We start from the raw sequence: 27387 nt of genomic DNA on the forward strand, positions 1-27387 counted from the left end.
CCCATCTCATCTCAGTGGAGTTTGGCTCAGTGTCTCATCACCTCTCGCCTGCACCTCACAGCCTCGTCCTAATTGGGTTCCCTGCTTTGTCCCCAATACCTCTGTGCCACTGCCTCCCTCCACTGCCCGAGCTACAGGCAGGTGTAGACATGAAATAGATGTGGTGACACCAGGCCCCCAGGGGCCACATGTGTGTCATACTCAGCCCTCTCCAGGAAGGAGAATTTGGGGACATCAGTGCAGGGCCATCACATAAGCTGTCAGTTACACTGTGATGGATAAAATGAAAGCAGAAAAAAAAATAAAATGAAATGAAAGCAGAGGAAACAGCATGGGCCAAGATCAGGCGTCAGGAAACAGCTTTGGAAGATGCTGGCTGCAGAAACAGGGGAGGGGAGGCAGGCACGGGCTGGGCCGGGCCCACCACAGACCAGAAAGGAACCTGGCCTCCAAGCCATAGGCCACATGGAGCGTTCTGCTCAGGAGAAATCAGCCAGTGCTCATTAAGGCTGCATGGGGGGGTTGGGGGGGTTGGGCAGGGAGAGCAGGCTGCAGGCTGAGAGGCCAGCAAGGAGGGTCCCCATTGAAGAGATAAATATGGCCTGGTGTCCTCCAATCACTTTCACCACTTTCACTTTTCACTTTCATGCATTGGAGAAGGAAATGGCAACCCACTCCAGTGTTCTTGCCTGGAGAATCCCAGGGACAGAGGAGCCTAGTGGGCTGGCAACTATGGGGTCGCACAGAGTCAGACACGACTGAAGCGACTTAGCAGCAGCAGCAGTCCTCCAAAGGGGGGACTCACCTCTAGTCAGCTCTTCACCCCTCCTGAGGTTTCGAGTTATATGTATTAATTAAATCAACTCCAGTTCACGGATGCTCCTTTCTTTCCGCTTCTCCCCCCTCCTGCCTTTTCTACACACAAGGTGGCCACAGACACTCAGGAACCAGCCAACAAGGGGGTACCAGGCTGAGGGAGCTCCATCCCCCTCGATCCTCTCCCTCAAACAAACACCATCAGATCAGTGTGTTAGTTTTATTTTCTTTGCTTTGGTCTATACAAAAAAAAACCAATAACCAAAAACATAAAGCAATCATAATAAAACTCTGCTGGGACCTCCCTCAGCCCCCAACACCCATGTGCAGGAGGTGGTGGTGGGGAGTTTGAAATAGGAAGAGGAAGAGAAAGCCCCTCACCGCACACCAGAGGGGTCAGCCAAGAGCACTTCTCAGGGGTCAGCTAGAGTAGTTGTGTTGGCGGGAGGAGGGTTCCAGGGCGCTGTCCCCAAGCTCCCCTAGGAGGGGCCGAAGCCAACTGAGTGTCCTGGGGCGGGGACAATCTCTTCGTGTCTCCACCCGATCTTCCCAGAGGATCCCTGAACTTTCCAAGACAAGCTTTGGATTCTGGGCCTTTTGGCCTTGAACCTGGGGCCTGGAGATCCCGGGGGCTCAGCACAGTTGGAGTTCAGTGACCAAATCAGAAGCCAGAGCTGTGGGGCCCAAGCCACTGGAGACGGGCATCCTGGGAGGAGGGGGAAACTTTGGTGGGGGGGGACAAGGTGGGTGCCTCGAGTCTTAAGTTTTAGTGCCAGGGCCTCAGGGGTGGGAATGGGGTATCAGGCCCTGGACCCACAGCCCAGAACAGAAAAGCAGGAGCAGATCACTATCCCAAGAAAGACCCCACAGAGGACCTCTGGAGGCACGGGGCTCGGCAGGAAGTTGCAGCCCTGCTGCCCAGGTTCAGGCACTTGGCTATCTGGCCCCATCACCTGCACGGAGAACCTCTCAGATGGGGAACCGCACCTGGGGGGGTTGGGGGGGAGCAGACATAGACACAGGGATTAGGCCAGGTCCATGGCCCTTGGAAGCTCGTGCCACTCCTGTGTCACCCACCCGCCATCTACAGAAGGGGCAGGAACTCGGTGCCCGGAGCAAAGATAATAGAACAAGGCAGGCAAGGCATGCCTTCCCTGGGGCAGCTCAGCACCCAGAGGCCCCATGCTTGCTCCCCCTTAAAGAAGCCAGGGTTTCAGGGAAAGCCTGAGAGGCCTCCCGTGAGAAGGAGGTCCTAAGGGAAGGGAAGCCCAAGTCTCAGCAGCCCACAGGGGGAGAGAGAGCTGCAAAGCAGGGGGAGGGGGCGCCATACTAGGGTCCGGGCAGCTAGGCCAGCATGTGGTCTGCAGTTGGGTAGGGGGGCCTGAGGCCGTCGCTGTAGGTGTCAATGGGATAGTCCCCATCCATGTCCATGTGCATCTCCAGTGGGTCCATGGGCACGTCGCTCGAGTACATGGGGCGGTAGGTGGCGTCCATGTCTGGCAAGGAGAAGGGTCTCAGGCTATTCTGCGAGGGTCTGGACAGCCCTCAGCCACACCTTCCACCCCTTCTTGCCCCAGTGGGCCGGACCCCCCCACCCCCACTGAGGGACCTGGACTTCAAGTCAGGGACCTGGCCAGGAGTTGGTGTGAACACTACGGTGACTGTCACTGGTCCTTTGGCCCAGTGAACAAAAAGCTGCTCCCTCGCTCACACACACCCACACAGGACGCCCCTGTGCCCCAGCACTCCAGGGTCCTGTGCAACTCTGCACCCACTTACCATCAGCATAGGGTTCATTCATGGGGATCATGCTCTGGGCCTGAGGACGGAGACAGAGAGAAACATTAGGGGAGAGGGGAACGGAGGAAACACACGCTCTGGACTGGGGCGGGAGAGGTGGGGAGAGAAGAGCAGCAAGAGATGTTTCTCTAGAGGAGCCAAGGAGGTCTTCCCTGGTGATCCAGTGGCTAAGACACTTACAACGCAAGGGGCACAGGTTTGATCCCTGGTCAGGGAGAAGGCAATGGCACCCCACTGCAGTATTCTTGCTTGGAAAATCCCATGGACGGAAGAGCCTGGTGGGCTGCAGTCCATGGGATCTCAAAGTCGGACACGACTGAGCAACTTCACTTTCACTTTTCACTCTCATGCAGTGGAGAAGGAAATGGCAACCTACTCCGGTATTCTTGCCTGGAGAATCCCAGGGACAGAAGAGCCTGGTGGGCTGCCATCTCTGGGGTCACACAGAGTCGGACATGACTGAAGCAACTTAGCAGCAGCAGCAGGGAACTAAGACCCCACATGCTGTGCAACCAAAAAACAACAGATAAAGGGGGGCCAAAGGAAAAGCAAAGACCCTTTGGAGGCACCTGCAGCATTAGAGCAGCCCTGGGGAGGGGAGTGTTGGGGAGAGGACTAGAGAATGGGTGTCAGGAGCGGCCCCACACAGGATCAGGGCAGCTGTCAGCCTGTAACAGCACCTTTGTGCAAGTTAGGGAAAGGCACTCCTGCCCCAACACTTTATATCAGTTTGAACATAAAATTGCCATTTTGTAGGTCAAAAACAGTAGACGGTCCAACCTATTACTTTCATCTGCTGGAAATTGTCATAAATGATTCAATTATAAAATTAAAATCTATTGGGAATTCCCTGGCAATCCAGTGGTTAGGACTCTGCATTGCCACTGCAGGGGGCCCAGGTTCAAACCCTGGTCAGGGAACTAAGGTCCCCCATTCGGCATATTAAAAAAAAATAAAATAAAATCTATGAGGCTGACAAGATGGTAGCACCCCACACACACCCCTGACAAAGTGCTGTCCTTGTACAGTACGCAACTTGCACAGCCAGACACTGCGACCCAGCCCAGGATACTCACAGCCTCCCAGGCGGCAGGGTCGTGCTTGAAGAGGGAGTTAGTGAGCTCCACAGACACCCGTTTGCGGTAATCTGGGTTCTTGTCCTCGGAGATGCGGAACAAGACGGCAGCGGCGTAGGTGGCTGAGCAGGGAAAAGCACAGGCCAGGAAGGTCAGGTGCTTGCCTCCACCTCCCCCAGCCTCCCTCCTCACCCTCCTCGCCCCTTTGCGCCCAGCCCAGCCCCTCACCGGTGCCCTCATTGCGCGAGTGCAATAGCTCCATGAGTGGGGCCGACGCGCCCTCCGCATCGATGGCGTCCGCCGCCTCCTTGTCCTGGGCCAGCTCGCACAGCACCCCGGCGGCCACGCGCTGGATGTTCTCCACGGAGGAGTAGAGGAGCTGGGGAGAGGGGCGCGGGGTGGGCGTGAGGCGAGCCAGCAGCACACCTCACCACCCTGCCAATCTCGGCCTCCCATTTTCGGATATAACTCAAGCCCGTAGTAAAAAGTGTGAAAAGTCTAAGTAAAATCTAAAGAAAGGAAACGCAGGGAATTCCCTGGTGATCCAGTGGTTAAGACTGTTTTCAGTACCGGGGCGTGGGTGCAATCCCTCCTTGGGAAACTAAGATTCTATAAACCTTGAGGTAAGGCCGAAAGGTTTTTTTAAAATTCTTTTAATTTAAAAAAAACGCCACAACCCCCTACCCAGACACCGCTTCTTTCCATTGGTTTTTCATCATAGTCATAAACACATATTTGATTCTTTTTTTTAAGACTTTTTTTGATGTGGACCATTTTTTCTTTAATTTGTTACAATATTGTTTCTGTTCTATGTTTTGTTGTGTTGTGTTTTGTTTTGTTTGACCTCCAGGCGTGTGGAATCTTAGCTCCCCAACCAGGGATCAAACCTGTACCCCCTGCGCTGGAAGGCGAAGTCTTGACCACTGGACCACCAGAGAAGTCCCTGATTCCTGTTTTTTAATCAGACGTTGTAGCATAAAGCATTTTCCCATATTATTCAGTAACTTCTCCTTAAAAATCTATGAGTTCAGGGACTTCCCCAGTGGCCCAGTGGCTAAGACTCTGCTATCCCACTGCAGGGGGCCTGGGTTTGATCCCTGTTCGGGGAACTAACTGCCAGCCTGAGAAGAAACATGGCTAAAAAAACAAAAAAAAAAATTATGAGTTCATACTGGTACTCAAGAGAGAAGGAAAATGCTACAAAGCAAAACAACAATGGAAATTAAAAAACCTCATCCATCACAAGTGGAAGTAGCTACCAGCACAAGTTCCTTACACTGAACATTAATAATTAAAGGGAAAAAATTCAAAGACTGAAAATTCTTCAACACCATTGTCTATGTCCACATGATATAATGGACCATTCTTTTTTTAACCATTCTCTTATCCCTGGACAGTCAGTTAATTTGCAATTATTGTTAGTAACAGTATAATTGTCAGCTGCACATATACATTTATGCCACATTTTAAATTACATTATTTCATAGAGAGTCCCAGACCTGTACTACTTGATCAAAGAATACCAGTATTTTCAAGGCTGTCTATACACATCACAAAGTTGCTTCCTGGAGAGGTTTTACCACCTTAGCTTCCCACCAGCAGAGTATAAGACTGCCCATTTTATCGCACCTTCACCAGCACAAAGCACTCCCATTTTTTTTTTCTTTGCCAATTTGATAATGGAAAATGGGCTCTCCCTGTGGGATAAGCTTCATTTCTTTTAAACCCCTGGGGTTGATAGAGCACTGTTTGTTTATGAACCACCTGGGAATTACATGTGCCTCTCTGTAGATAACTACTGAGGTTTAATATTAATGAGCCTTTTATATGAAAGATATTAAACGCTTTCTGTTGCGAGGCTTGCAAATATTTTTCCAGTTTGCTGTTTACTTTTCAATTATGTTAGGCTATTTCTGACATTAAAACCTTAATGTTGTTTCTGACATTAAGAATACTTGCTGTTTTCGTTTGTGGACTCTTCCTTTACCTCTGAGCTTGGAAAGCCTTTCCCATGTTGGAATTTGCTAAGTGATCATGTCTGGTGTGTCCACTTTTCTCCAAATGCTTCCAAAGACCTCTTGATGCTTGGCCCAGACTGCCTCAAACATTCCCATTTCATCAGTGGGGAAAAGCAAGTGTTGGGGGAAACCTCTCCTGTCCACCTGCCCTAGACTCACCTGCACAAACAGGGGGATGGTGTTGAGTCGGAAGATCTCCATGCGGTTCATGGGATCCCGGGCGAGGATGTGCAGGGCTCCAGTGCAGCCTTCCACAATCTCCTCCATCCTCACGCCATCCTGCACGAGAGGAGCCATTGGGGTATAGCAACAGTGAGCTAGGGAGTGGTCACCCCCTGCCAGGACACTGGCAAACCTCACTGGTCCTTGGAGTTGGCCTCAGTCGCAACTTGCCCCCCTAGTCATGCACTCATGTGCACACACGTTCACACAGAAGGCAGCCAGACTCTCAGGGCAGGCAGTCACAGGCCCCAGCAGCTCACTTACCGTGTAGGGCTGCTGTGTGCCAGCAGCCACATGGCGCTGGGCATCCTGGTGGGCCTTCACCAGCAGTTGGACAAGGCGGGGAATGACCGCTGCCTCCTGCAGTGGGGCATGGTTGGCTGGGCACAGGGCCAAATTCCTGATCAGGCCAATGGTTGCCTGGCAAGAAAAAGGGCACCCGTCAAGGGCATTTCGTGGACATCTGGAGGATCCCACTTCTCCAGCATCATCTCCTCCTTCCCCCTCATCTCTTCTCCCCGAAGCCAGCCATGGATGTGCTGGAATTCCTCCAGAGAATGACACTTCTCCCAGCCCATGCCCCTTATTCCATACGATCTGTTGGTCCTCATGTCAGACTCTAATAGCCCTTGCTAAAATGCTACTCCATTCCAGAATATTCCACCAGCCCCCAGGCCTTGACCCTCACCCCTGTTCCCTCTCTCTTAACGCTCCCTCACGGACAATGTAGTCTTGCTTTTCTGATGGTTCCCAAACTCTGATTATCAGGGAGTCCTCGCTCGGGTTGACCCGAAAGCCTCCTGCATTGGTGACACTCACAGTGTAATCCAGCTGAAGCAGTGGGATCTGGAACGAGGTCTCTGCCCCAGGCTCCCACCCTGCCAGCTGGCTCCGGTGCCCTCTGACAAGACCCCGTCTCTAGTCGCTCCCTCACTCTCTGGCAGCAGGTGTCACACACCTATAGCTCTGCCCTGGCTCACCCTCCCCTCCCCCGTCCGTGGCACGGAACTGGCACATCTGTCCTCTTCCCAGGCAGCCTCCAGGTTCCCTGGCTCCCAGTGGCAGACCCCGAGTGTCCCCAGAACCCTTTCTACCCTCTGTCTCTTTAGCATCCTTCTTGAGTTTGAGCAGGACGCATGACACCTGACACCCTTCCATCCACGCGTGGCCAAAGGAACAAGTTCCTGAGTATGGGCTGAAGTGGTCTCACTTTCTGATCACTGCCAGCCCTTCAGGGCTTCTCCACATCTCCGGGGCTAGAATGCATGCATGAGGGTGACCTCACCCATCCATTCCTGTGAGGATGACTTTGAGCATCCAGACCCTCTAGCATAACGACTGTACCACGTGGACCACCAAACTCACCTGGGGGCTCATTAGAAATGCAGAGTCTCAGGCCCACTCCAGGCCTACCGAATCTGAGCCTGCAGTTGAATTGAGACTGCCCAGGGAGGTCCTGTGAGCCTTCAACTCTGAAGCTCTATTCTAGCTGATGGCCGAGCTACAAGATAGGATGCTGGGTCTCGGGAGCAGGGCCACCATGGACTGCGGAGGCTCTAATCCTGTCTTTGGGGCTCCTCCCCTCGCCTGGCCCCACCTGGCAGCGGGCAGTACCTTAACCAGTGGCCACTGGTTGGGCTGGTTGAGCAGCTTGACAATGGCCGGGATGCCATAGTTGAGACGCACGGAGTTCTGGGCCATCTCAGCCTCGGGGTGGCGGCTGGTGAGGTGGCGCAGGGCGCACACGGCGGGCTCCGCGATGTCGTCCTTGTCGCCCGCACGCAGGATGGCGTGGATGAGCGCCTCCACACCACTGTTCTGAGTCACCAGCGTCTTGTTCTTGCTGTTGTTGCACGTCAGGTTGGACAGAGTGCCCGTGGCACAGGTGAGGACGTTGACATCGTCCACGCTCAGCTGGTTCACCAGAATCTTCAGCACGCTCTCCAGGCCCTCCTGGGGTTGGGGAAAGCAGTGGAGAGTGAGGGAAAACCCCAAGCACGGGGCTTCCAAGTATGTCCAGGGGAGCGAGATGGCCTCAGTGGGGGTCTCCAGCCCACTCAGTACAGACTCCGTGGGCCCTGAGAATCTTCAGTCCCACAATCCTGCCGACACCCCGTGAGCCGGCAGTTCTACCCATGGAGGATCTGGGGCTGAGAGAGGTTGAGGGCCTGGCTCACAGACTCACAGCTCATGGGCCAGAGCTGAACCCAAGCCGATCTCTAAGCCCCATGCTCTCTTCTCCAGCCCCTTCGACTCCTCCTCTGGGTCCTCAGACCCGACAGGACTTGACTCAGGCCGAGGGAGGCCCCTGGGCCAGAATGAAGTTGTTGAGCCACGCTTCAGTGGCCCACTTGAACCACTTTTATATGCTTCTTCCCTTTCTGAGCCTTTGCTGTTGCACACTCAGTGGTCCCCAAGCCAAATCTGCCTTCAAGAAACATCCCTAAGCGAGAAACCTCATTTCTCCCAGGGAGAGCCACGTGGGCCTTGTGGCAGAATATGAAACCCCAGGCGCCGGGGACAGACAGTCCTGAGTTCAAATCCCAACTCTGCTGTCTATTAGCCATGACCAAGGCCATTTCTTAACTCCCTGAGCCTGTTTCTTTCTTTTCTTTCTATGAAAAATTTCTTTCTTTGTAATTTTTATTTTTTCTTGGAGTACAGTTGAAAATGTTCTTTTTTAAATTTTTATCTTATATTGGATATAGTTGAAAATTTTTTAATATTTTTATTTTTTACTGGAGTATAGTTGATCAGCAATATTGTGTTAATTTCAGTTGTACAGCAAAGTGATTCAGTTATATATACATGTATCTATTATTTTTCAAATTCTTTTCCCATTTAAGTCATTACAGAGTACTGAGCAGAGTTCCCTGTGCTATACAGTAGGTCCTTGTTGGTTATCTATTTTAAATATATCAGTGTGCACATGTCAATCCCAAACTCCCAATCTATCCCTGCCCCCCAATCTTCACCCTAGTAACTATAAATTCATCCTCTAAGTTTGTGAGTCTGTTTCTGTTTTACAAATCTGTTCGTTTGTATCATTTTTTTGAGTCTGCATCTAAGTGATGTCATATGATATTTGTCTTTCTCTGTCCAACTTACTTCACTTAGTATAATAACCTCTAGGTCAATCCATGTTGCTGCAAATGGCATTATTTCAGTCTTTTTAATGACTGAGTAATATTCCACTGTATATATGTACCACCTGAGCCTTTGTTTCTTCAGCTAATAATGGCCCCACACTCTACCTCCAGGTACTGAAAGGGGTAAATAAGCCAGTGTCCCAGGTGCTTAACTGAGCCTAGAATGTGGGGGGTACTCAATAAGCAGCCTATTGATGTAATTCTTAGCAACAACAAACAGATCTAAAGGAGGAACCAGAAGACTTGTCCCCAAACTGCATTTTTCCTTAAGTTGTTTTTAGCTACCAGGGCCCCCAAGCCATCGCCTGCACACTACTGCCCAACGTCTAGCATGTAACTGCTCCTCTGGTACCAGCTGAACCCCAGCTTGGAACCATCAGCCCCTTTCCTCTAGTTCTCTTCCGAAACCCCTCAGAGGGATTAGAGCCTTTAGCTAAAGGGATGAAGGGCACTTCCAGCCTCAGCCACAGTGGAGCAAGATTTAGAGGCCTCAGGCTCCTAAGGTCAGACTCCCAGACAGGAGGCTGGATGCAGTAAGACAGCTGAGGAGGAGGACACAGGCCTGATCACCTCCCTCACCTGCTTGGTGGCCACATCTGAGAGGTTCCGCAGGGTCCACAGGCAGTTCTGCACGAGGCGGGGGCTGTTGCTCGTCAGGTGCTTGCCCAGGGCCTGCATCCCACCTGGGGTAGGAGATGAGTACATGTCAGCCACAGGGGAGCACAGCGGACTGAGCCTTGTGGCTGGTCAGGGGCCCCGCTCCCACCCACCTGGCTACATAGGCCATCCTCACGGGCTGCAGTACTCACCAGCCTCCACAATGGCAGGCTTGTTGCTGGGACACACGGACAGCACTTTGAGCACGCGGCTGGTGGTCCAGAGCAGCTTCTCATAACTGTAGTTACGCATGATCTGGACGAGGGCCTGGGGTCCTCCATTGGCCAGGATGATGAGCTGTGGGGGAGGGGGGAAATGAGTGTGAGACACATAGGGTCTCTGGCAAGGAACAAGGAAAGAAGGGAGGGTAGGTGACAGAGCTGTTATTACTGAGCTTCATCCAAAACCTGAATAGCTTTTGTGACTATTAAATAAGCCAAATATTGAAAAAAATGATAATACACAATGCTGGCAAGGATGAGGTGAGACTACTAACATACATTGCTGCTGATGGCATTGTAAATAAGGGAATCCTTTTGGAAAGTACCTGGAAATTTTTGTAAAAGCTTAGAAATATTAAAAATCCTTAACCCTACTGATGAAAAAAATTCCTACTTTTTGGGAAAAGCTGTGTCTTGAATATGTTCATTAAAGCATTGTTCATAAAAATTGAAGATCAGGAGCAACCTAAATGCCCTTTCTCATGATAAAGTCTGGAGTCTCCATTTAATGAAATGTTATTTGCTCTTATAAAGGGTGGTTTTGAGGACAGAGTAGCAAAAAACAATAATAATAATTTTAATATCATACATTAGTAGAAAACATGCCAGGTTGTAAATTGTTATGACTACAACTGTATAAAAAATGCCCACAGGAAAGCACTGGAGGAAGCACATGGTTGTGTGAGGATCATTTTTTCTTTCCCTTGTCCTCAAAATATTCAGTAGTATGATGAAACATGACATCAGAATTTACATATATACATTTAACCTAAAAAGAGTAAGGAAGCAGTGACCCGAAGCTGCAGTTGGATGGAGGGGGATGGCATGGGGGATGCAGGTCTTGGTTGGGGACGGGAAGCACTGGGGGAAGCACATGGTTATGTGAAGACGATAGGGCTCAGCCCACCTTGCTCTCCTGGTTGCCATAGGCCAGGAGCTGCAGGCAGTCGGTGGTGATGGCCAGGAACTTGGGGTTGTTCTTGTTGAGCAGGGGCACCATCTTCTGCAGCCCGTCTGCCAGGCGCACTGCCATCTTGGCACCCTCCTGGTAGAGCAGCAGGTTGTGCAGCGTGGTGATGGCATAGAACAAGACCGACTCCACAGGGGAGCTGGGATGGGGGTAGAGGGTCCATGTGAGTCAGGGTCCAGGTGAATGTGGGTCACCTCCGGCAGGAAGCCTTCCCCAATACTGACACCTCGATGGAATTAGCTCTTTACTAAAAGTTCATTGTCCCTTGAGTCCAGTCTCATTTCTACGAACAGAGCACGCAGCACCTCTCCTCTCTCCACTGAGACCATGACTCCTCTTGCTCTGGACTCCCAGCTCGGTGCTAAGCATACCTGTCCCTATTGAGTTGGTCCCCTGGACACCTGAGTAACTGCCATGTGGAAGGGATCATGCTAGAATGGCCTGCAAGGGAGTCAGAGAGGAGTCAGTTCAGTATCTCCGCCCTTAAGGAACTCGCAGCTGGGTATGGGGATCGGGAAAAAGGCCCCTCAACATTGCAAGGCAGGGAAAGATAAAGGTGGCAGGGGATTTTGCACAGGCTGTTCCCTCTGCCTGGAATACTCTTCCCATCATCTACACCAGTCGAAGTCCTCTCCTCTGTCAAGCCCCTGCCATCAGAGTGCACAGCTGCTTGGAACTCCACTGACCAATCTTGGGCACACCTTTGCCCTCATCTACACTGTATCCTGATAAATAACCTGAGAGTTACCTGCCTGTCTTCCCTGCTAGGCTGTGGGGAGCTGAGCATCAGGACTGAGCCTGGTTCTGCACCTGGCACAGTAGGTACTCAATAAATCTATGGAAGACCAGGGAAGTCTAAGGGAGGGGACGCCCCTGGCTTCTGCAGGGGTGGGTACCTGAGCATGCGGACCAGGGCAGGGATGCCGCCCGACTTGAAGATGGCAAGCAGCCCCTCACGGTGGTGGGAGAGGTTGTGCAGGATGCTGGTGGTGCAGCGGGCGGTGTCCAGGTCGCTGGTGTTCTGCATGGTGCGCACGACGGCCGCCACCAGCTGGGGCGAGCCCATCAGCGCCCGCCGAGACGCCTCCTTCTTCGACAGCTGGTTCACGATCATGGCTGCCTTGGTCACCACCACCTCGGGGGGTAAGGAGGAGGAGGGGAGGGAGTGACCAGACAGGCCGAGATGGCTGCCGCTGTGAGAAGGAAGGGCCAGGAGACACCTCCACAAAGCTCAGACAGACTCAGGTCAGACTTCCCACTGATGAGGCTCTGGGTCAATGATCTCTCTCCACCCGGGCAGGGCCCTCTCCTGCAGACCCCTGACTCTCCCCTCCCTGTCCTGCCTCCACCCTGGCCAGGCCCTCACAGACCGGGTCCTCATCATTGAGCAGCTTGGTGAGCTCAGGCAGGGCCCGGGTGGCCAGCTCAGCGTCGTCCTGGTAGTTGATGAGATGCACGATGGCCGACTTGAGGAGTTGGGATGGCTCGGCCAGCCGCTGCAGGTTGGTGGTCTGCCCCTCCACCTGGGTGGCCAGCAGCAGTGAGCTGTCCTCTCCTGTCACACCGGGACACATGGCCTCCCGCACCCGCTTGGCTCTGGCGGTCGTGGACATCTGGTACTCCAGGTCACCTGGGGGCCAGCAGAGAGGGACGAAGTTGTAGGAAGCGGGCAGGGGGACACTGGGGAGCAGGCATCCCATCTGGGCTCTCTGGGCTGACTTCCAGTCCACCACTCGCAGTTCTGCCTTTAACCAGTGACCTTGAGGAGGTCATCATCACCTCAGGTCATCAGCGATAAAATGGGGCACCTCCTGTTCTGTTCATCACAGGGAATTCTCATGAGAATTAAATGACATAATAGGTGTGAATTGTTCTTAAAAGAAAGGATGCGTGTGCCTGGCACATATCACTAAAAATAAGGTCAGAGTTTATCATTATTAAAAGGAATAGTTAACATTTTTTGAGTTCAGGCATACCTAAAAGATATTATGGTTATATAATGTATAATATATAAAAGATACGTAGTTCCCTACCACTACAATGAAGAAGTGAATATTGCGGTAAAGAGTCATGAATTTTTTGGTTGCCTACTGCATATAAAACTTACGTTTACACTATTTGTAGTATCTTGTGTGTGACAGCATTGTGTCCAACAAATGTACATATCTCAATTTTAAAATATTTTATTGCCAAAAAATGATGACCGTCATCCGAGTCTTCAACAAGTCATAGCAGCATTATCAAAGATCACTGATCACAGATTACCATCACAAAGAGAATCATCATGAAAATGTTTGAAATATTGTAAGAATTACTAAAACGTGATACAGAGACCTGAAGTAAGCAAATGCTGCTGGGAAAATGGCGCATATAGACTTGATCCATGCAGTTATCACAAATCTCCAATTTGTAAAAAAAAAAAAAAAAAATGTGCGCCTATACTATTTTAAAGGTCTTTTGGCCGTGCTGCACAGCATGTGGGATCTCAGTTCCCCAATCAGGGATCGAACCCACGTCGCCTGCATTGGCAGCACAGAGCCTTAACCGCTGGAACACCAGGGAAGTCCTATGCCTATACTTACTATGTGCCCAGCAGTGAATTAAGCGCTGTCCTTATATTTTTCTCATTTAATCCTACAACCCTACAAGGCAAGGACTATTATTATCTCCACTTTACAGATGGGAAAACTGAGACACAGAGAGGTTATAAGAACCCGAGTTGGGATCCGAACCCAGACAGCCTGACTCCAGAACCCAACCCTGACTCTATGCCCCTCCCTTAACAATCAGGTAGGGGAAGGATGATACAACCTGTCTCTTTCCAACCCTGAAATCTTGTGATTCTAATTACACCCTCAACTTCCCCAAAGGAGGCAATTCTCCCATTATATGGTCAGCTAAATAGAGGCCCAGGGGCTTCCCTGGTGGCTCAGTGGTAAAGAATCTGCCTGTAATGCAGGAGATACAGGAAGATCCCCTGGAGAAGGGCATGGCAACCCACTCCAGTATTCTTGCCTGAAGAATTCCATGATCAGAGGAGCCTGGAGGGCTATGGTCCATGGGGGTCACAAAGAGTCGGGCATGACTGAAGTGACTCAGCAGCAGTAGCAAATAGAGGCCCAGAGGGTCACCCAATAGAATACAATGGATGACAGGGCAAGTTGGGACTGTGGGATTCACAAAACAGGAGAAGGGCTCTCGGTCGGTCCAGGCTCCACCCCCTGATAAGTCTGGAAGTCCCAGAGACAGGAACCCCAGTTTTCCAGGCAATCCTGCCCTGGTGAGTGTCCCAAAGCCCAGAGGAGAGGGAGACAGGTTTCCCACTCCCATTAGTTGAGAAGGAGGGGACATCCACCTGGCTTTCCCGCCTGGATATGCACTTTAGCAACCAACACAATGCCTGGCCCTGCCAAGCCGAGAGGCCTCTGCGTGCTGGCAGGAGGAGCTCCCCAGGGTGCAGAGGCTGAGCACTGCAGTGCCCCGGGATGCCACCATCTATCCTCCACCCTCCCCAGCTCCCAGGGCTCACCATACCACACCATTCAGGGCCCTAGAGCCATCTGTGGGCTACAGACGGGACTGGACCCTCCTTTCCCCCAGCAAGGCAGGGCACCCTGGGCTGGCAGGCATCCCCACCCTGACGAAGCCCCAGAACTGGGCTCTGCCCCCGCTGCGTACTTGAGCAAAAGGACTGTGTCTTCACCGAGCCTCTGGGTTCCCTGAGGGTGATGGCAAGGACTGTGCCTCTTCCATCAGACTGGCGTGCAGGGTCTATGCCTCTCCTTCTTATTAGAGGTTCACGGGACGGGAATCTGCCTCCCTCCCAGATGGAGGGGCACTGTGAAGATGCTGAGCCTCCTCCCTCAGACTGATGAGTCTAAGCACCGGAGCTGGGCCTCCCTCCAAGGACTGGGAGCCTCCTGAGGTCTGCCTCCTTTGACCCTCACCTCCCTCCAGGAGCCAGCTACTTTTCTGCTGGGATAGCCCCACAGAAGAGTCCCCAGGGGTCCTGACCTTGGCCCGGGGGCACCGACTGGGTGTAGGTGGTGGTCTTCTTGAGTGTGTACTGGCGCCCGCAGGCCTCGTCCTCCTCCATGAGGCCCTTGCTGCTGACCGAGGGCACACAGGTGTTGGCCCCCGAGTGGATGCCAGAGTCATAGGTATATGTCTGCTGCCACTCAGTCACCTTGATGGGCTGTTCGATCAGGTTCATCACCTCCATGGTGGCTGCTGGGGACACAGAAGAGGGGCAGGAAATTAGCTGACCAGGCGGGACATCCCATCACTTGGCACGGCCCCCATCTCCAGCCTCTCCCCAGGCCCTGCCCGTCACCCCTTCCCCCAACCATGGCCCCAAGGGCCCCAGTGGGCTGTGGAGGAGGGTGGGAGGCAGAAGGGACCAAACCCAGGGAGGACTCTCCAGGGTGGGTCAGCCGGTGTGAGTCCTGGGCTTGTATCTCTGACCTCCAGCCCAAGATGGGATGAACCCCAGGGGACAGGTGCCTTAAAGGGCCAGGTGCTCCAACCCAGCCCTGGGTTTATTGCAGTGAAAAGGAACAAAGGCGAATGAGTTTTTCTTTTCTTTCCTGAGAACAAAGAACATCATAAAGAGAAGAGTGAGCAGGCCAGATTACCCCTAGTTTTCACTTTAACTGTTCCTTATCAGGGAAAGACAGGGAAGCCTGGGGTGCTGCCGTCCACGGGGTCACAAAGAGTCAGACACAACTTAGTGACTGAACAACAAACCTGTAGTCTAACTAAGTTTGTTTTTCCCCCCTAACTCCGCTTAAGCTCTATTTTGTGCCTATCATCCTTTGATTTCATGCTAATTACATCCTGTATCTGGTGCCCACCTTCACAGCACTCTCTTTGCAGACCACCCCTGGTAGTTTTCTCTCTTTTTGTGTTACAGAAAGAAGGCCACACTACAATACACAAAAGACAATGGGCTCAACTACTGGGCTTCGGGACTGGGACTGCCAGACCCAATTACCGGGCTACCTGATGCCAGCCTATGACTGACTGCTTTTGAAACAATGCAAGAAGAGACTGCAAAATCCTTATATGTTTGTTTCTCATCACCTACCCCTGACTGCGAGCCTCCATTTTATATAACCCTTCAGATTCCTTATGGAAGAGGGAGAAACAGTCCTTGAGGCACAAACCTACTGTGTTCTCCCCCTCTGCCGGCTGAGGATTAAAGCTACCTTTCTATTTCCTCTAAGCTCTATCTCTGTATTTTTAAATTCAGGCTTCCCTGGTGGCTCAGAGGTTAAAGCGTCTGCCTGCAATGCGGGAGACCTGGGTCCGATCCCTGGATCAGGAAGATCTCCTGGAGAAGGAAATGGCAACCCACTCCAGTATTCTTGCCTGGAGAATCCCATGGACGGAAGAGCCTGATGGGCTACAGTCCACGGGATCGCAGAGTCAGACACGACTGAGCGACTTCACTTTCACTTTCAATGCGCAGAGAAAGCCAAGATTTTGGCGGTAACGGGCTCACTCACCTTGCAGCCCACAGCCCCAAACCCCCAGGGCAAGAGACATCACTCAGAGCCTCCAGCAACTTCTAGGGTCCCGAAGGCCCACCCACATCCACTGGTGCTCCTGGGAAGGGCTGCAAGGTGAGGTAACTACACCCCAGGCACTGGGTGGGAAACTGGGAAAGCGGGTGGGGCAGGGAAGCAGTCAGACAGGTTTCTCTGGGAGCCTCAGAGACTCCAGAATCTTCTGCATATGAGGCAGGATCATGAGTGACCCCAGAGGCTCAGGCCTTAAGAACCCCATCTCTCGGGCACTCCAGCTCAGAAGCTTTCCCCTGAATTCTGAGTCCCACCAACCAGTTCAGACCTCAGCCACATACTTCCGGGCCATTCACTGCTCAGCTGAACCCCCATCCTCATCTGTAAAATGGGGCAGCACCACCTCCCACCACCAACCCAGCTGGGCACCTGGCCACACAGTAGGTGCTCAATGTCGGTGGCTGTGGCTGGGTATCAGTATTCCCCAGGGTGTGTTCTCTCCTCAGGGTGGAGCAGGCCTCAGGGGAGTCACTGCTACTATTCAGACTTGGGGACACTTGAGTGTCATGAATAGCTGGGCCTGATTGTACCAGCGAGGTGACTCCTACTTGGTCTGTCCAGTTCCCTTGTCTCGGGTGCTGACGTCCAGAGTCCAACAGCCAGGAAGTGGGATGAGAGAAGCTGCACCCCGGTGAGGGCCTACCTGGTGCCTTTCAAGACAGCCAACATCCTCAAAAGTGGGTTTCAAAGCACATGCTCTGCTTCCCAATTTACAGATGGGGAAACTGAGGCTCCACCGGGTAAGGGGGCACAGCAGAGAAATGACAGCTGGGACCAGGCTTGGGTGTGAGTGACACCTGTCCGTGGTCTGTGCACACCCAGTGTGGCCTCAGATGGCAAGTAGACCTCAGGCTGGCCCACCCAGAGGGGAGGCAACACCCAGCACCTCAAACCCGTTGTCCCATTGCGTTGGAGACCAGTTGGGGACGAGGCTGCAGTGGCTGGTGAGCCTGGTCCATCGCCGGGAACAAAGGTCACCACAGATACGTCTTCCCGGACAGGCCCAGCGCCACCTCCCAGGAGGACGCCAGTGATCATTCAGGTCTCCCTGCCTTTTATGGTGACCCCTCCGCTCCCCTGCCTGTAAGCACACCTGGAACAGGCGGAGGCAGGAGCCAGGCCCACTCCCTGCAGCCTCTTTCCTCTCCTCCCATCACCCCAAGTGACTCAGAGTTTCGGGCTGATAAACAGAAGCAGGCTCGGTGCCGCCAGATGTGCCCAGCTGCTCTCCAGGCCGTGCAGCTATTTCAGGGGGAGCCCTCCCCCTCACCCCTGCCCTAAGCACACGCTGCCCACCCAGCACTCCTGCCTTCCCTGGAGAGACAAGACAGAGAACACAGGAGAACACAGAAAGCCTGTCTCCGAGCAGCCCCCAGGGAGAAAATTCAGGCAGGAAGCCCTGGACATCCGAGCCCGGAGAAGGAAGATGAAACTGCGTCAGTAAAGACAGCTGCATTAACCCTGTGAAGGCCACTTCACCGGGCAGACAGCTGAGCTGTCATCTGGCTGCCGAGCCTCAGACAAACTGGACATCTCCCTGTGGCTGATTCATGTTGATGTAGGGCAGAAAGCAACACAATATTGTAAAGCAGTTATCCTCCAATGGAAACAACAACCAAAAATAAAAAAAAATTTCAAACTAGCACTCAGAGGCAGAAGGAAGGCCCTGCTGGGGCTGAGTTCCAGGCCTGCCTGCCATGGATGCTGAATGTTACCAAATGATGTTTCTACATCTCTTGAGATGATTGTATGACTTTTCTTGTTTATTCTATAATGAGTTATTAAAAAAAACAAAACTGAGTATCTCCAGCCCTATCAGTAAAAATAGCCCATCTGAGCCAGAAAACGCTGCTCCCAGTAGAGACCATCACCTACCCCTGGTGCTTCTCAGCCAAGTGAGAGATGCGGGCCTTGGCCAGAACCTAAGGAACAATCCACTCGCTGGCCCCAGATCCAAAGGGACCCTTGAGGTCAAGGCTAGCCATAAGAGAGGTGTTTCCTAGCAGGCCCCTCAGCACCCCTACCAGCCCAAGCCTGGAGCTAAGAGAAGCTGAAGGCTGGACAACTGCCCAGAATGAGGTCAAAGGATCCACCATAGTGGAAGGATGGAGGCGGGGGTTTGTGTCTTAATTAGCAAATGAATCTCATGCTTCCTAGAAGCAACCCTGGTCAGCATTTGATTATTCCAGTTTCCAGATGAGGAAACAAGTACCACACTGAAAAATAGTGGTGCTCTGCTCAAGCCCAGGTCTGCCTCATTGCCAACCAGCCTCTTCCCCTGGCTCCTAACAGGGCATCTGGGGGAAGAGGGGAAACCCTGGAATCAGGGAAAGAATGCCAGACACCTGCAGAGAGACCGGAGGCAGGGAGCTGAAGGGAGCATAGGTGGAGCCAAGCACTGGATGCTCCAAAATCAGGAATCACAGGTCTGATTGCTCGGCTGGCAACTTGCTGTGTGTCCTTGGGCAATACATTTCCCTCTCTGTGCTTAATCCACAGAAACGGTGGCCCAGGTGATCTCAGAGAAACCTTGATATCTAAGATTCTAGGGATAAAAAGTCAGAGTTCCCATGGTAGTCAAGAAAAGGCTGAGGGTGGGCAAGGTCAGAGGTGGAAAGCAGTTCAGAGAAGACACACCAGAACTCTTCATGAAGAAAGGATGGTGGAGGGAGCTCCTCTCAGCACAGGAAAGATCTAACTAAGACCTCAGGCAGGACTGTCAAGCAACCCCACCTCTTCTCACATACTCCCCAGGAGAACTAGGGGAATTCTCTCACAAGAAACCAAAATGCTGGTTTTGCAGTTCCCAGGGTGGAGGAGGCGGCACCCAGTTCGGTTTCATCCCTCTCGGCCCTGGATCTGGAGACCCACCACAATGCCCCTGGTCAGAGCCAGGGTGGAAGGAGGCGAGACAGACATGGGCCCTGCCCAGGCACCCTGGCCGGAGATGGGCAGAGCCAGACACAGGGCGGGGCTCCGAACTGAATGGGGGTGCTTTGTTTAGCAATGGTTCTATTGTTGGCGACACAGGAGGAAGAAGCCAGCTCAGAGATCACAGGATGGGATGGGGACCTCGCAAGGGGCAGGAAGAGAGAACAGGGGCTCTGGAGAGGGGGGTGCAAGGGACCCTTCCCCCATTGGTCCACACTGGCCAGGAATCTGCAAGCAAGCAATGAGGATACTTTGGGGCACACTCCGCCCTCCACTCCTGCTTCCTCCTCTGCATGGCCTCTGACAGTGGGCTGTCACTGGGCACTTTAAATCCAAAACTGTCCTGGCAGAGTGCAGCCCAGCTCTGAAATAAAAAAATAACTCCCAGGACTTCCCCAGGAGTTAGCACTCTGCGCTTCCACTGCAGGGGACACAGGTTCGATCCCTGGTTAGGGAACTAGATCCCATGTGCAGTGCAGCACGGCCAAAAATATTTTATAATTAAAAAACTCCCACCAGAGCTACAGGCTCCTTGCCCCGCCAGCTGGGCTGGGCTGTATGACACCAAGTTTCAATCAGACATCTGGAAATCAGAACAGGAATTGGTTGCCCGAGCGGGGTGCTGGGCCCTGGCTCAGAAGCACTGCAGCAGAGCAGGCAGGGCTTCCAGAAGGTCCTTGGGCCAGAGGTCAGACTCTGCAGATGCAGATCACGGGCTCAGGCAGTGACAGAGAAAGGGGACTGAGGACAGGGTGCAGTCAGGGGAAAGCTCCATCCAGCCCCACCTCACACTGGCGCTGTGCCCTTGGGCAAGTCATGTGATTTCTTGAAGCCTCATATTCCTCCTCTGTAAAGTAGAGACCGGGACTTCCCTGGCAGTCCAGAGGTTAGGAGTCCACACTTCCACTGCAGGGGGATAGGTTCAATCCCTGGACGGGGAACTAAGATCCTACATGCTGAGCGGCACAGCCAAAAATAAAGTGGAGACAATCAAGACACTGCTTTCTTCAGACTACTGTTAAGTTTTGTGGATGGTACACAACCATGACTGCAGAAGGCCTCTGTTGATAGGAAGAACCCAGGCAAGTGTCCTTCCATTAGAAAAGCAAAGAAGTTGCAGAGGAGGCCAGCAAAGATGGGCCCGGTAAGGTAGCTGGCAGCCAGCCTGCTTTTTAGGACCCAGTACCCCAGGGGCTTCCCAGAGGGGTGCTAGTGGTAAAGAACCTGTCTGCCAACCCAGGAGACACAGGTTCGATCCCTGGATCAGGAAGATCCCCTGCGGGAGGGCACGGCCACCAATCCAGTATTCTTGCCTGGAGAATCTCGTGGACAGAGGAGCCTGGCAGGCTATAGTCCATAGGGTCGCAGTTAGATACAACTAAAGCGACTTAGCATGCACGCACACCCAAGGTTAAGACCCAAGCTTCTCTTCCCTGACCTCTCAGATAAGGGCTAGGAGGGGAGTTGCCTCCTGGTCCTAGGCCAGAGGCCCTGGGGTTGGGGGCGCAGGGTGTGGTTGGGAAGGATGAGTTATATCCAGGTCCTGGGAGGGGAAGGGGCAGAAACAGTGCTGCCCCTCTCCCCGGTCACATGTGCTGCGGTCTTCAGTCGGGGCCGGGCAGGCCAATCACGCTTGGACATTCCCCACATAGCAGCCCCAGGGGAGAGGCTGGGCTCTGTAGGGTCGGTCACCAGCCCCCACCCTTCCTCACTCTCTCTGGCTCCAGCAGAGACTTGGCTGGCAGGCCCAAGCACAGTTGGAAACAGACTCTAGAAGTACAGAGACGTGACTACTTCCCTTGAGAGCCCTGTCTCCCCCTCGTCAGGCTGGGGCTTCCCAGAGAGGCCACTCCCCTCAGACTAGTGGCTCCAGGAGAAACACCCCCACCCGTGGACGAGATGTTCCTTGGCCAAAACTGTGGTCTCCCCCATCAGACTGGTCATTCCAAATGGGCAGAGGCTGAAGTGGGCACCAGCCATGGCCAGGGCTCTAGGCCCAGGAGAAGACACAGAAGCCCATCCTGAGCTTCCGGAGGAAACCCCTCACTTCCGGTCTGGAAGACAGCCCGAGCAGCGGCCCAGGCCTGGCTGGGGGTGGAGGAGGTTCAGGTCAGGCTGACCCAGCTGCTGTTTATTTTCTTCCTTCTGGGCTCCTGCCCAAAGCAAACAAACCAGGGTGGGAAAATGAAGGGGACTTGAAGGAGAGGGAAATGCCCGGCCAGGTGGCTGGACCCTGGGAATCTCCGGGCTCCCCTGGAGAGGACTCCAGCTGGAGATCCATTCCCTGCTGGGGACCCTGGGTGGGCAAAAATCCCAAACCAGCAGAGACCCCCAAACCAAGCCTCCTGGGAATGGAAAAACGCTTTACCAGCCTCAGGAAACAACCGCTAAAGACTCACTAGTGTCTGGGACATATCTCAATACACAAGTGCCTGCTGTCCCCACCCAACCACCCCAGGGGGGCCTGGAGAGCCCAACCCCAGCTTGTGTCCACTCCTCAGGCTGTGATTCCCCAGAGTTTCATTCTGCAGGGATTGCTGCCTGACCTCCTGGAAAAGCAAGAAAGATCCAACTGTTACTTCCCTGTTCAGCATTTACTGGAGAAAACCAGGATTTGGATAAAGGTTTGGTTAAAATTTGTTATTGTATACACAGCATGAGATCATCCAAGAGCAAGGCTGAGAAACAGGAGCATGCTAAGAAATGAGAAGGGAAGAAATGTTAGCAGTAGATGCCTCAAAGGATAGGATTATGGATGACTTTTTTCTTCTTTCCTAAACTTTCCTAAACTTTCCAACTATTTTGCAAAGTGAGCAGATATTACTTTTTCAATCAAGCAGGAGGGGGAGTCATAGTGAGTACAACCTCCGCTCACCCCCAAATAAGCAGTGTCTTGACTGCCAGCCCTGTCTCAATTGTCCTCCATGCCTGCCACTTGCCAGAGACAAGAATCTGCTGTCCCCACAGTGAGAAAAGATAGCTGACCTATTAACCTACACTCCGTAGGTCACAGAAAGCTGAGCTTCCTGCCCTGAGGGCCCCCAACAGCTGAGGAGCCAAGAGGCTGAGCAAAGGGGGAGTGGTCAGAGAGTTTTCTCTTTGGCCTGGCCAAAGAAGCTGCTGGAAATCAGGGCAGTCCATGCCTCCCAAGACTTCCACCAGATTCAACCCAGGAGGCAGGCCTCATGGTGTCCCTTGCAGAGACACAAACCCTGATGACTTGCCCCAGTCACACTGCTCTTTCTCTTCGCAGGGGTCAGTGGGTAAGTGGCTCATGGCTCCCTGCCCCTCTCGGAGACAAGTCTCTCCTCCCAAAAGACACAAGACTAAAAGTTTCCCCAGCAGGGACCCACCAGACCTCAGACTTGCCCCCAAACAGTAGTGATTCCTGCCTGCTCTCTTGGGGTAGGCTGGCCCTCCCCAACTCACATGGATGGGGCCCTGCTTCCTTTGCTTCAGAGAAGAGTCAACTCTGAGCCTCCATTGGCATCTCCCTCTTACTTATCAACTCAAGACCTCATCTCTAACAGGTGGGAAGTCCTTCTTCCTGTCTAGCCTCCATTCCTTCCATAAGCATCCTGGGGACTTCCACGGTGGTGCAGTGGTTAAAACTCTGCCTTCCAATGCAGGGGATGCGGGTTCAATCCCTGGTCAGGGAATTAAGACCCCCACGTGCCAAAAAGGTGAAAAAAAAACAAAGGAAGAAAAAGAAATCGACTTGGGGAGGGAGGTGGGAGGGATGTTCAAGTAGGAGGGGACATGAGTAAACCTATGGCTGATTCATGTTGGTGTTTGGTAAAAACAAATGCAACACTGTAAAGCAATTATCCTTCAATTAAAAATAAATAATTTTTTAAAAGATTGAAAAAAAAGAGTCCTGATCGCTTCTGTATTCTGGGTGGGAGGTGTGGGGGAGGTAAGGGTGGAAAACTGCAAGCCTGTCACCCTCTTTGTAGCAATCAGCCAGGACTGAGTTCATTCTCTTTCCTCATCTGTTGTATCAAGTCCCCTCAGTCTTCTCTTCTGCAGGATCAGTAATTCCCCATGCCTAGGGTCCGCTCCTGACCTCAAGTGATCTGGAAGCCCAAGGCTGACAGGCTCAGTACCCAGGCTGTACTGAAACAGATAGAGGCCCATTTCCCAGGTCCATCCGAGTGTCAGGTGGCCAGTTGGCAGATGTGCCAGAGCCAGGCGGGTCTGAAGACAGGGACACCAGCCCCTCCCTCCAAGGCTCTGCTGACCCCACCCCTATGACCAGAAAGGCCTTCTCAGCAGCAGAAAATCTACTCCCAGCCCCCAGGGCTCCCAGCTCCAAAGCTGAGGACAGCCAACTTCCTGCCCAAGAGCAGCCTGGCAGCGCTGCCTGGTAGAGTCCAGTAGGACACCAGCCCAGTCCTAAATCTGACTCTCATTTCTCTCTACTCCCCAGGGAACAGCTCCCCCTACCCCACCTCACCCCCACCCCCGACTTGCTTGGCACAGCCCCAGCCCCCAGCAAAGCAGACAACTCCCACTTCCTATACACGGACAAACCCAGAAAAGTCCGTGGTTCTGCCCAGCTCAAGCCGGGAGGCAGCAGCAGCTTTGACCCCTGCCCTCCTCTCCCTGTCACAACCTCCTCCACACATCCGCCACAGCCCCTGGCCTTTGGGAAACAGCCCCCTCCAGAAAACCAAGCCATGGAGCAGGGAGGTTTCAGAAGGCTGGAGGCTGGGCCATGAGTCACCCCTGACAAACCTGCCCCCACCTTCACCACCCACACACACCATCCTGGGCCTCTTTGAACTCTCATCTCGCCAGACTCCCAAGCAGAGGCTCTTAAAAAAGGCAGTGGCAGAAAAATTCTTCCCAGAGCCTCAGTGGAGTGATATAGCAGGACGAGCTCTGGGCTTGGAGCCAAAGGACCCAAATGCCAGCTGTGGCCCTGCTCAGGTCTTGCTGTGCAATATTGGACAGTTACTTAACTCCCTTGAGTTGAGTTTCCATTTCCTCACCTGTAGAATGGTGAACGATGCTTGCCTAGAAGGATGATCGTAAGGATTAAATGAGAATAATTAATGAAAGTGCTTGGAATTTGTAAGTAGTCCCTTGTCTTTTAAGTTACCAATTTTGCTCAGGAGATGACTGAGGTTCAGACAGGTGAAGTGACTACTCCAATGGGAAATGAGTGACAGAGCTGGGAACCAAACCTAGCTCAAACCAAGTCTAAATCCCTATGCTCAGAACTGCCCCACTATAATATCTGTCCAAATAACAGCTCTTCTGTACAGGAGTCAGCTGCCCCCATCTCATTCTAAGGTGGTTCTTTTCCCCAAGCACTCCCAGGCCAGGGAAAGAACCCCCTCACCTGTACCTGCCTGATCGATCGGTACCCTTTTACACAATGCATTCTCAAAGCCTCATCCTTGGCAGCCCCAACAGAGGTTCCAGAGGAAATAGGGTGTAACTGGGGTTTGGGGTGGGTCAGGGAGAAAGGAGGGAGAGGGTTCTAGCTGAGGTCTGATCTAGCAAGAAGTGACCACTTGGATCCTACCTTTTCCCCTCTCCCTCCAGTCCAGTAAGTAGCTGGTTTGCTCCTCCTAGCAATACTTCCGCACCTCAATATTATCTTTTCATCGCAGCCACAAACCAGATTAGCTAAACTAACCATCTAACCAGTGTAATTACAATGCCTTCCCCTCCTCCACTTTGGCACAGAGAAGAGGGAAATCAGGTTATTTTGCCCAAACTCCTTGCCCTTGTGACACCCACTGGAGCAAAAGAGGCATGGGGACCCCCCTGACCCAGGGCACTCCTGGGGGGCGGGGAGGGTTCTGACCTTCACCCCCGCTCTCCCATTTACCCCCACAGTAGAGTTGTAGGGTAGGAAGGGTCTTCCCAAGCAAATCAGAGCAAGCAACCCTGACCCCCTGAATCTTCCCTTTATCCCAGATCTGAAGGGGAGCCTGGCTCTTACATCCCCTACTCTGTTCCCCCAAGGAGGCCAGGGAAAGGGCTCTCAGGAAACGGGAGGAGGGGGCAGGCAGCGGCGGCGAAAGCAGCTCTGCCTGAAACCCTTCCTGCTGAAGCCTTCCTCCTTTCCCCTTCGAACTCTCTCAGAAAAGGGGATGGGTGCGAAAACCTCCAGAAGGAATGTACCTTCGAAAACCTAGAAATTTAATGGAAATCCAGCCCTACCGCTCCGCTTTTCGGACTCAAGTCACAAGCCAGCTAAATGACGTGGGGGATGGGACAGAGAAAAAAAAGACCAGAGCAATCGCTCCCCCCACCCTCAGTCTGCTGGCCTGGCCCTGCCCCACCCCCATTCCTGGGGAGGGGGGCGGAGATCGGGAGCGAGCCTGTAGGGCAGGCCTCCTGCGAGGGGGTGTGGTGGTCCCCGGAGGCAGGAAGAGAAGGAAGAAGCTGTTTCCCCTTTGGCCCACCCACCGCCCCCCCTTACTCCGGGCCCCATCTCAGGCCCCAGGGGCCCAGCAAACAGGATGGAGGTGGGGGCAGGGTGGACGGGGTCATAGCGCAGGCACTAGCCCAGGTTCAGCCTGGACGAATGGGGGAGGGGACTTTGCTCCGGGAAGGACCCCCTTAAGCCTGAGGGGAAGCCCCGGGCCAGGAGGCAGGCAAAGCTCTAGGGAAAGCTGCGGTAAATACTTCCTGAAAAGTTTGTTTGGGGTGATATTTTCCTCCAAGAAAAGGACAGAGAGCAAGGGTAGTTCTGTTTCCATAACACTCTGGAAGCCTCAGCTGCGGTAACTGGGCGGGTGAATTCTCCAGGCGTGCACAACCCCTCCGCCCAGACCCCAGTTCTTGACGCGGGTGCCAGACACCGGCTGCACGGGGAAGCCGGGCCCAGCTCCAATCCCACTGCCATCCCATCCCGCCTCCGATGGCAGAGCTAGGAGCCCGGCACCCAGGGAGCGGAGCAGAGGGAGGCGCCGCAGGTACAGTCCCGACTGGGTTCGCAGAGCTGGAGGGCAGGGCCACTGGATTCCCTGTGCTCACCTGCTTGGCAGGTGGGGCCCGCGTCGCTGGGAAAATGTGCGCTCAGCCCCCAGAGTTGGGCAAACCGGGCGCAGACAATAGGGCCCCACCCAGGCCTAGGGGAGTAGAGAGGGAGGGAAAGCGAGGATGACGCGTGAGGTGGGGTGAGGGTGGCCCCAAAGAGACCAGCGGCAGCAAGTTTCCCAAACAGTAAATTCCTGACTACAGAGTGAGCGCTGGGAAGCAGGCCGAGCAGGTGAAAGTCTCCCCCGCAAGAGGCAGGGCCAGAGTCAGGGACGCGGCGTCGAGAGAGCTCCGCGGGCCCCAGGGGAGGCGCGATCCAGAGGCACCTGCCCTGACCCCTCCGCGCCCTCTCCCAGAGCCCCCAGTAGCGCTCCGCCCGAACCTCGCGCCCGCTTGGTAGCAGCGCCCAGGACCCCAGCGCGCCCCCTGCCGCCAGTGCAGGGTGGCGCTCCCTGGCTCCGGCTCTTACCTGCCCATAGACGACAGGGATCGGCCTCTCGGCCTCTCTCTACCCTTCCCTCGCCCCAGCTATACCTGCCCCCCGATCGTCCGCACCTGCGTTTGGAGCCTGGCCGGGCTGGGTAGGGGTCGGGCCGGGATGGGAGCCGGCGCGGGCTGCGAACCGAGATCTGCGCGCTCGGGCGGCGGCTGCTCCAGACTCTGGCCAAGGCAGCAACTCAGTAACCGAACAAAAGGCGAAGGGACCTGACAGCCAAGCCACGCCTCTCGCCCCTCGTAGCTCCGCCCCTAAGGGAGACGCCCACCCGCCGATGTGGGCTCACTGGCTGCCTCGCCAGACGGTCCCATCGAGGGGGTGGAGTCTCGCGTCCCGTCCCCTTTCACCGCCGCCTCTGTTTATCCGCTGACCATTGGCCTCAGGGACTGCCACTCGGCCCTAGGGACGGTCTCCAACTTGAAGTTCCAGCCTAACTCCGCACCTATTGGC

At 53.6% G+C, this 27387-nt stretch overlaps 1 protein-coding gene and 1 non-coding gene across 4 annotated transcripts; one reads left to right on the top strand and one right to left on the bottom strand.

Moving 5' to 3' along the window:
* Positions 1 to 1022: 1022 nt before the first annotated feature.
* Positions 1023 to 27120, bottom strand: JUP (junction plakoglobin). 3 transcript variants are annotated; one of them, XM_052657318.1, is made up of 15 exons: positions 26997 to 27098; positions 14944 to 15159; positions 12300 to 12559; positions 11826 to 12064; positions 10867 to 11068; positions 9891 to 10035; positions 9661 to 9764; positions 7547 to 7885; positions 6197 to 6352; positions 5870 to 5989; positions 3921 to 4071; positions 3693 to 3814; positions 2596 to 2635; positions 2147 to 2312; positions 1023 to 1803 (listed from the first exon to the last, which is right to left on the bottom strand). In XM_052657318.1, the coding sequence occupies exons 2-14, from the start codon at positions 15149 to 15151 to the stop codon at positions 2161 to 2163; spliced, it is 2238 nt and encodes a 745-aa protein (XP_052513278.1). In that variant the 5' UTR covers positions 15152 to 15159; positions 26997 to 27098; the 3' UTR covers positions 1023 to 1803; positions 2147 to 2160. The 3 variants fall into 3 exon arrangements, with proteins under 3 accessions (XP_052513278.1, XP_052513279.1, XP_052513277.1); XM_052657319.1 differs by having other exon boundaries at positions 1023 to 2312; positions 14944 to 15156; positions 26997 to 27120; XM_052657317.1 differs by having other exon boundaries at positions 1023 to 2312.
* Positions 3464 to 3536, top strand: TRNAG-GCC (transfer RNA glycine (anticodon GCC)). The gene has a single exon. It is a non-coding gene; the product is annotated as a tRNA-Gly (tRNA).
* Positions 27121 to 27387: the final 267 nt, after the last annotated feature.

This window comes from Budorcas taxicolor, chromosome 19 (assembly GCF_023091745.1).
Source record: "Budorcas taxicolor isolate Tak-1 chromosome 19, Takin1.1, whole genome shotgun sequence".
NCBI lineage: Eukaryota > Metazoa > Chordata > Mammalia > Artiodactyla > Bovidae > Budorcas > Budorcas taxicolor.

Excerpts from the sequence above, each read along its gene's own strand:
- JUP (XM_052657319.1), bottom strand. The coding sequence starts at position 15,151 with ATGGAGGTGATGAACCTGATCGAACAGCCCATCAAGGTGACTGAGTGG. Across the intron at positions 6,353-7,546 it reads ACCAGTGGCCACTGGTTAAG|GCAACCATTGGCCTGATCAG; the intron begins GTACTGCCCGCT and ends TTTTCTTGCCAG. Across the intron at positions 4,072-5,869 it reads CCATCCCCCTGTTTGTGCAG|CTCCTCTACTCCTCCGTGGA; the intron begins GTGAGTCTAGGG and ends CCCTCTCCCCAG.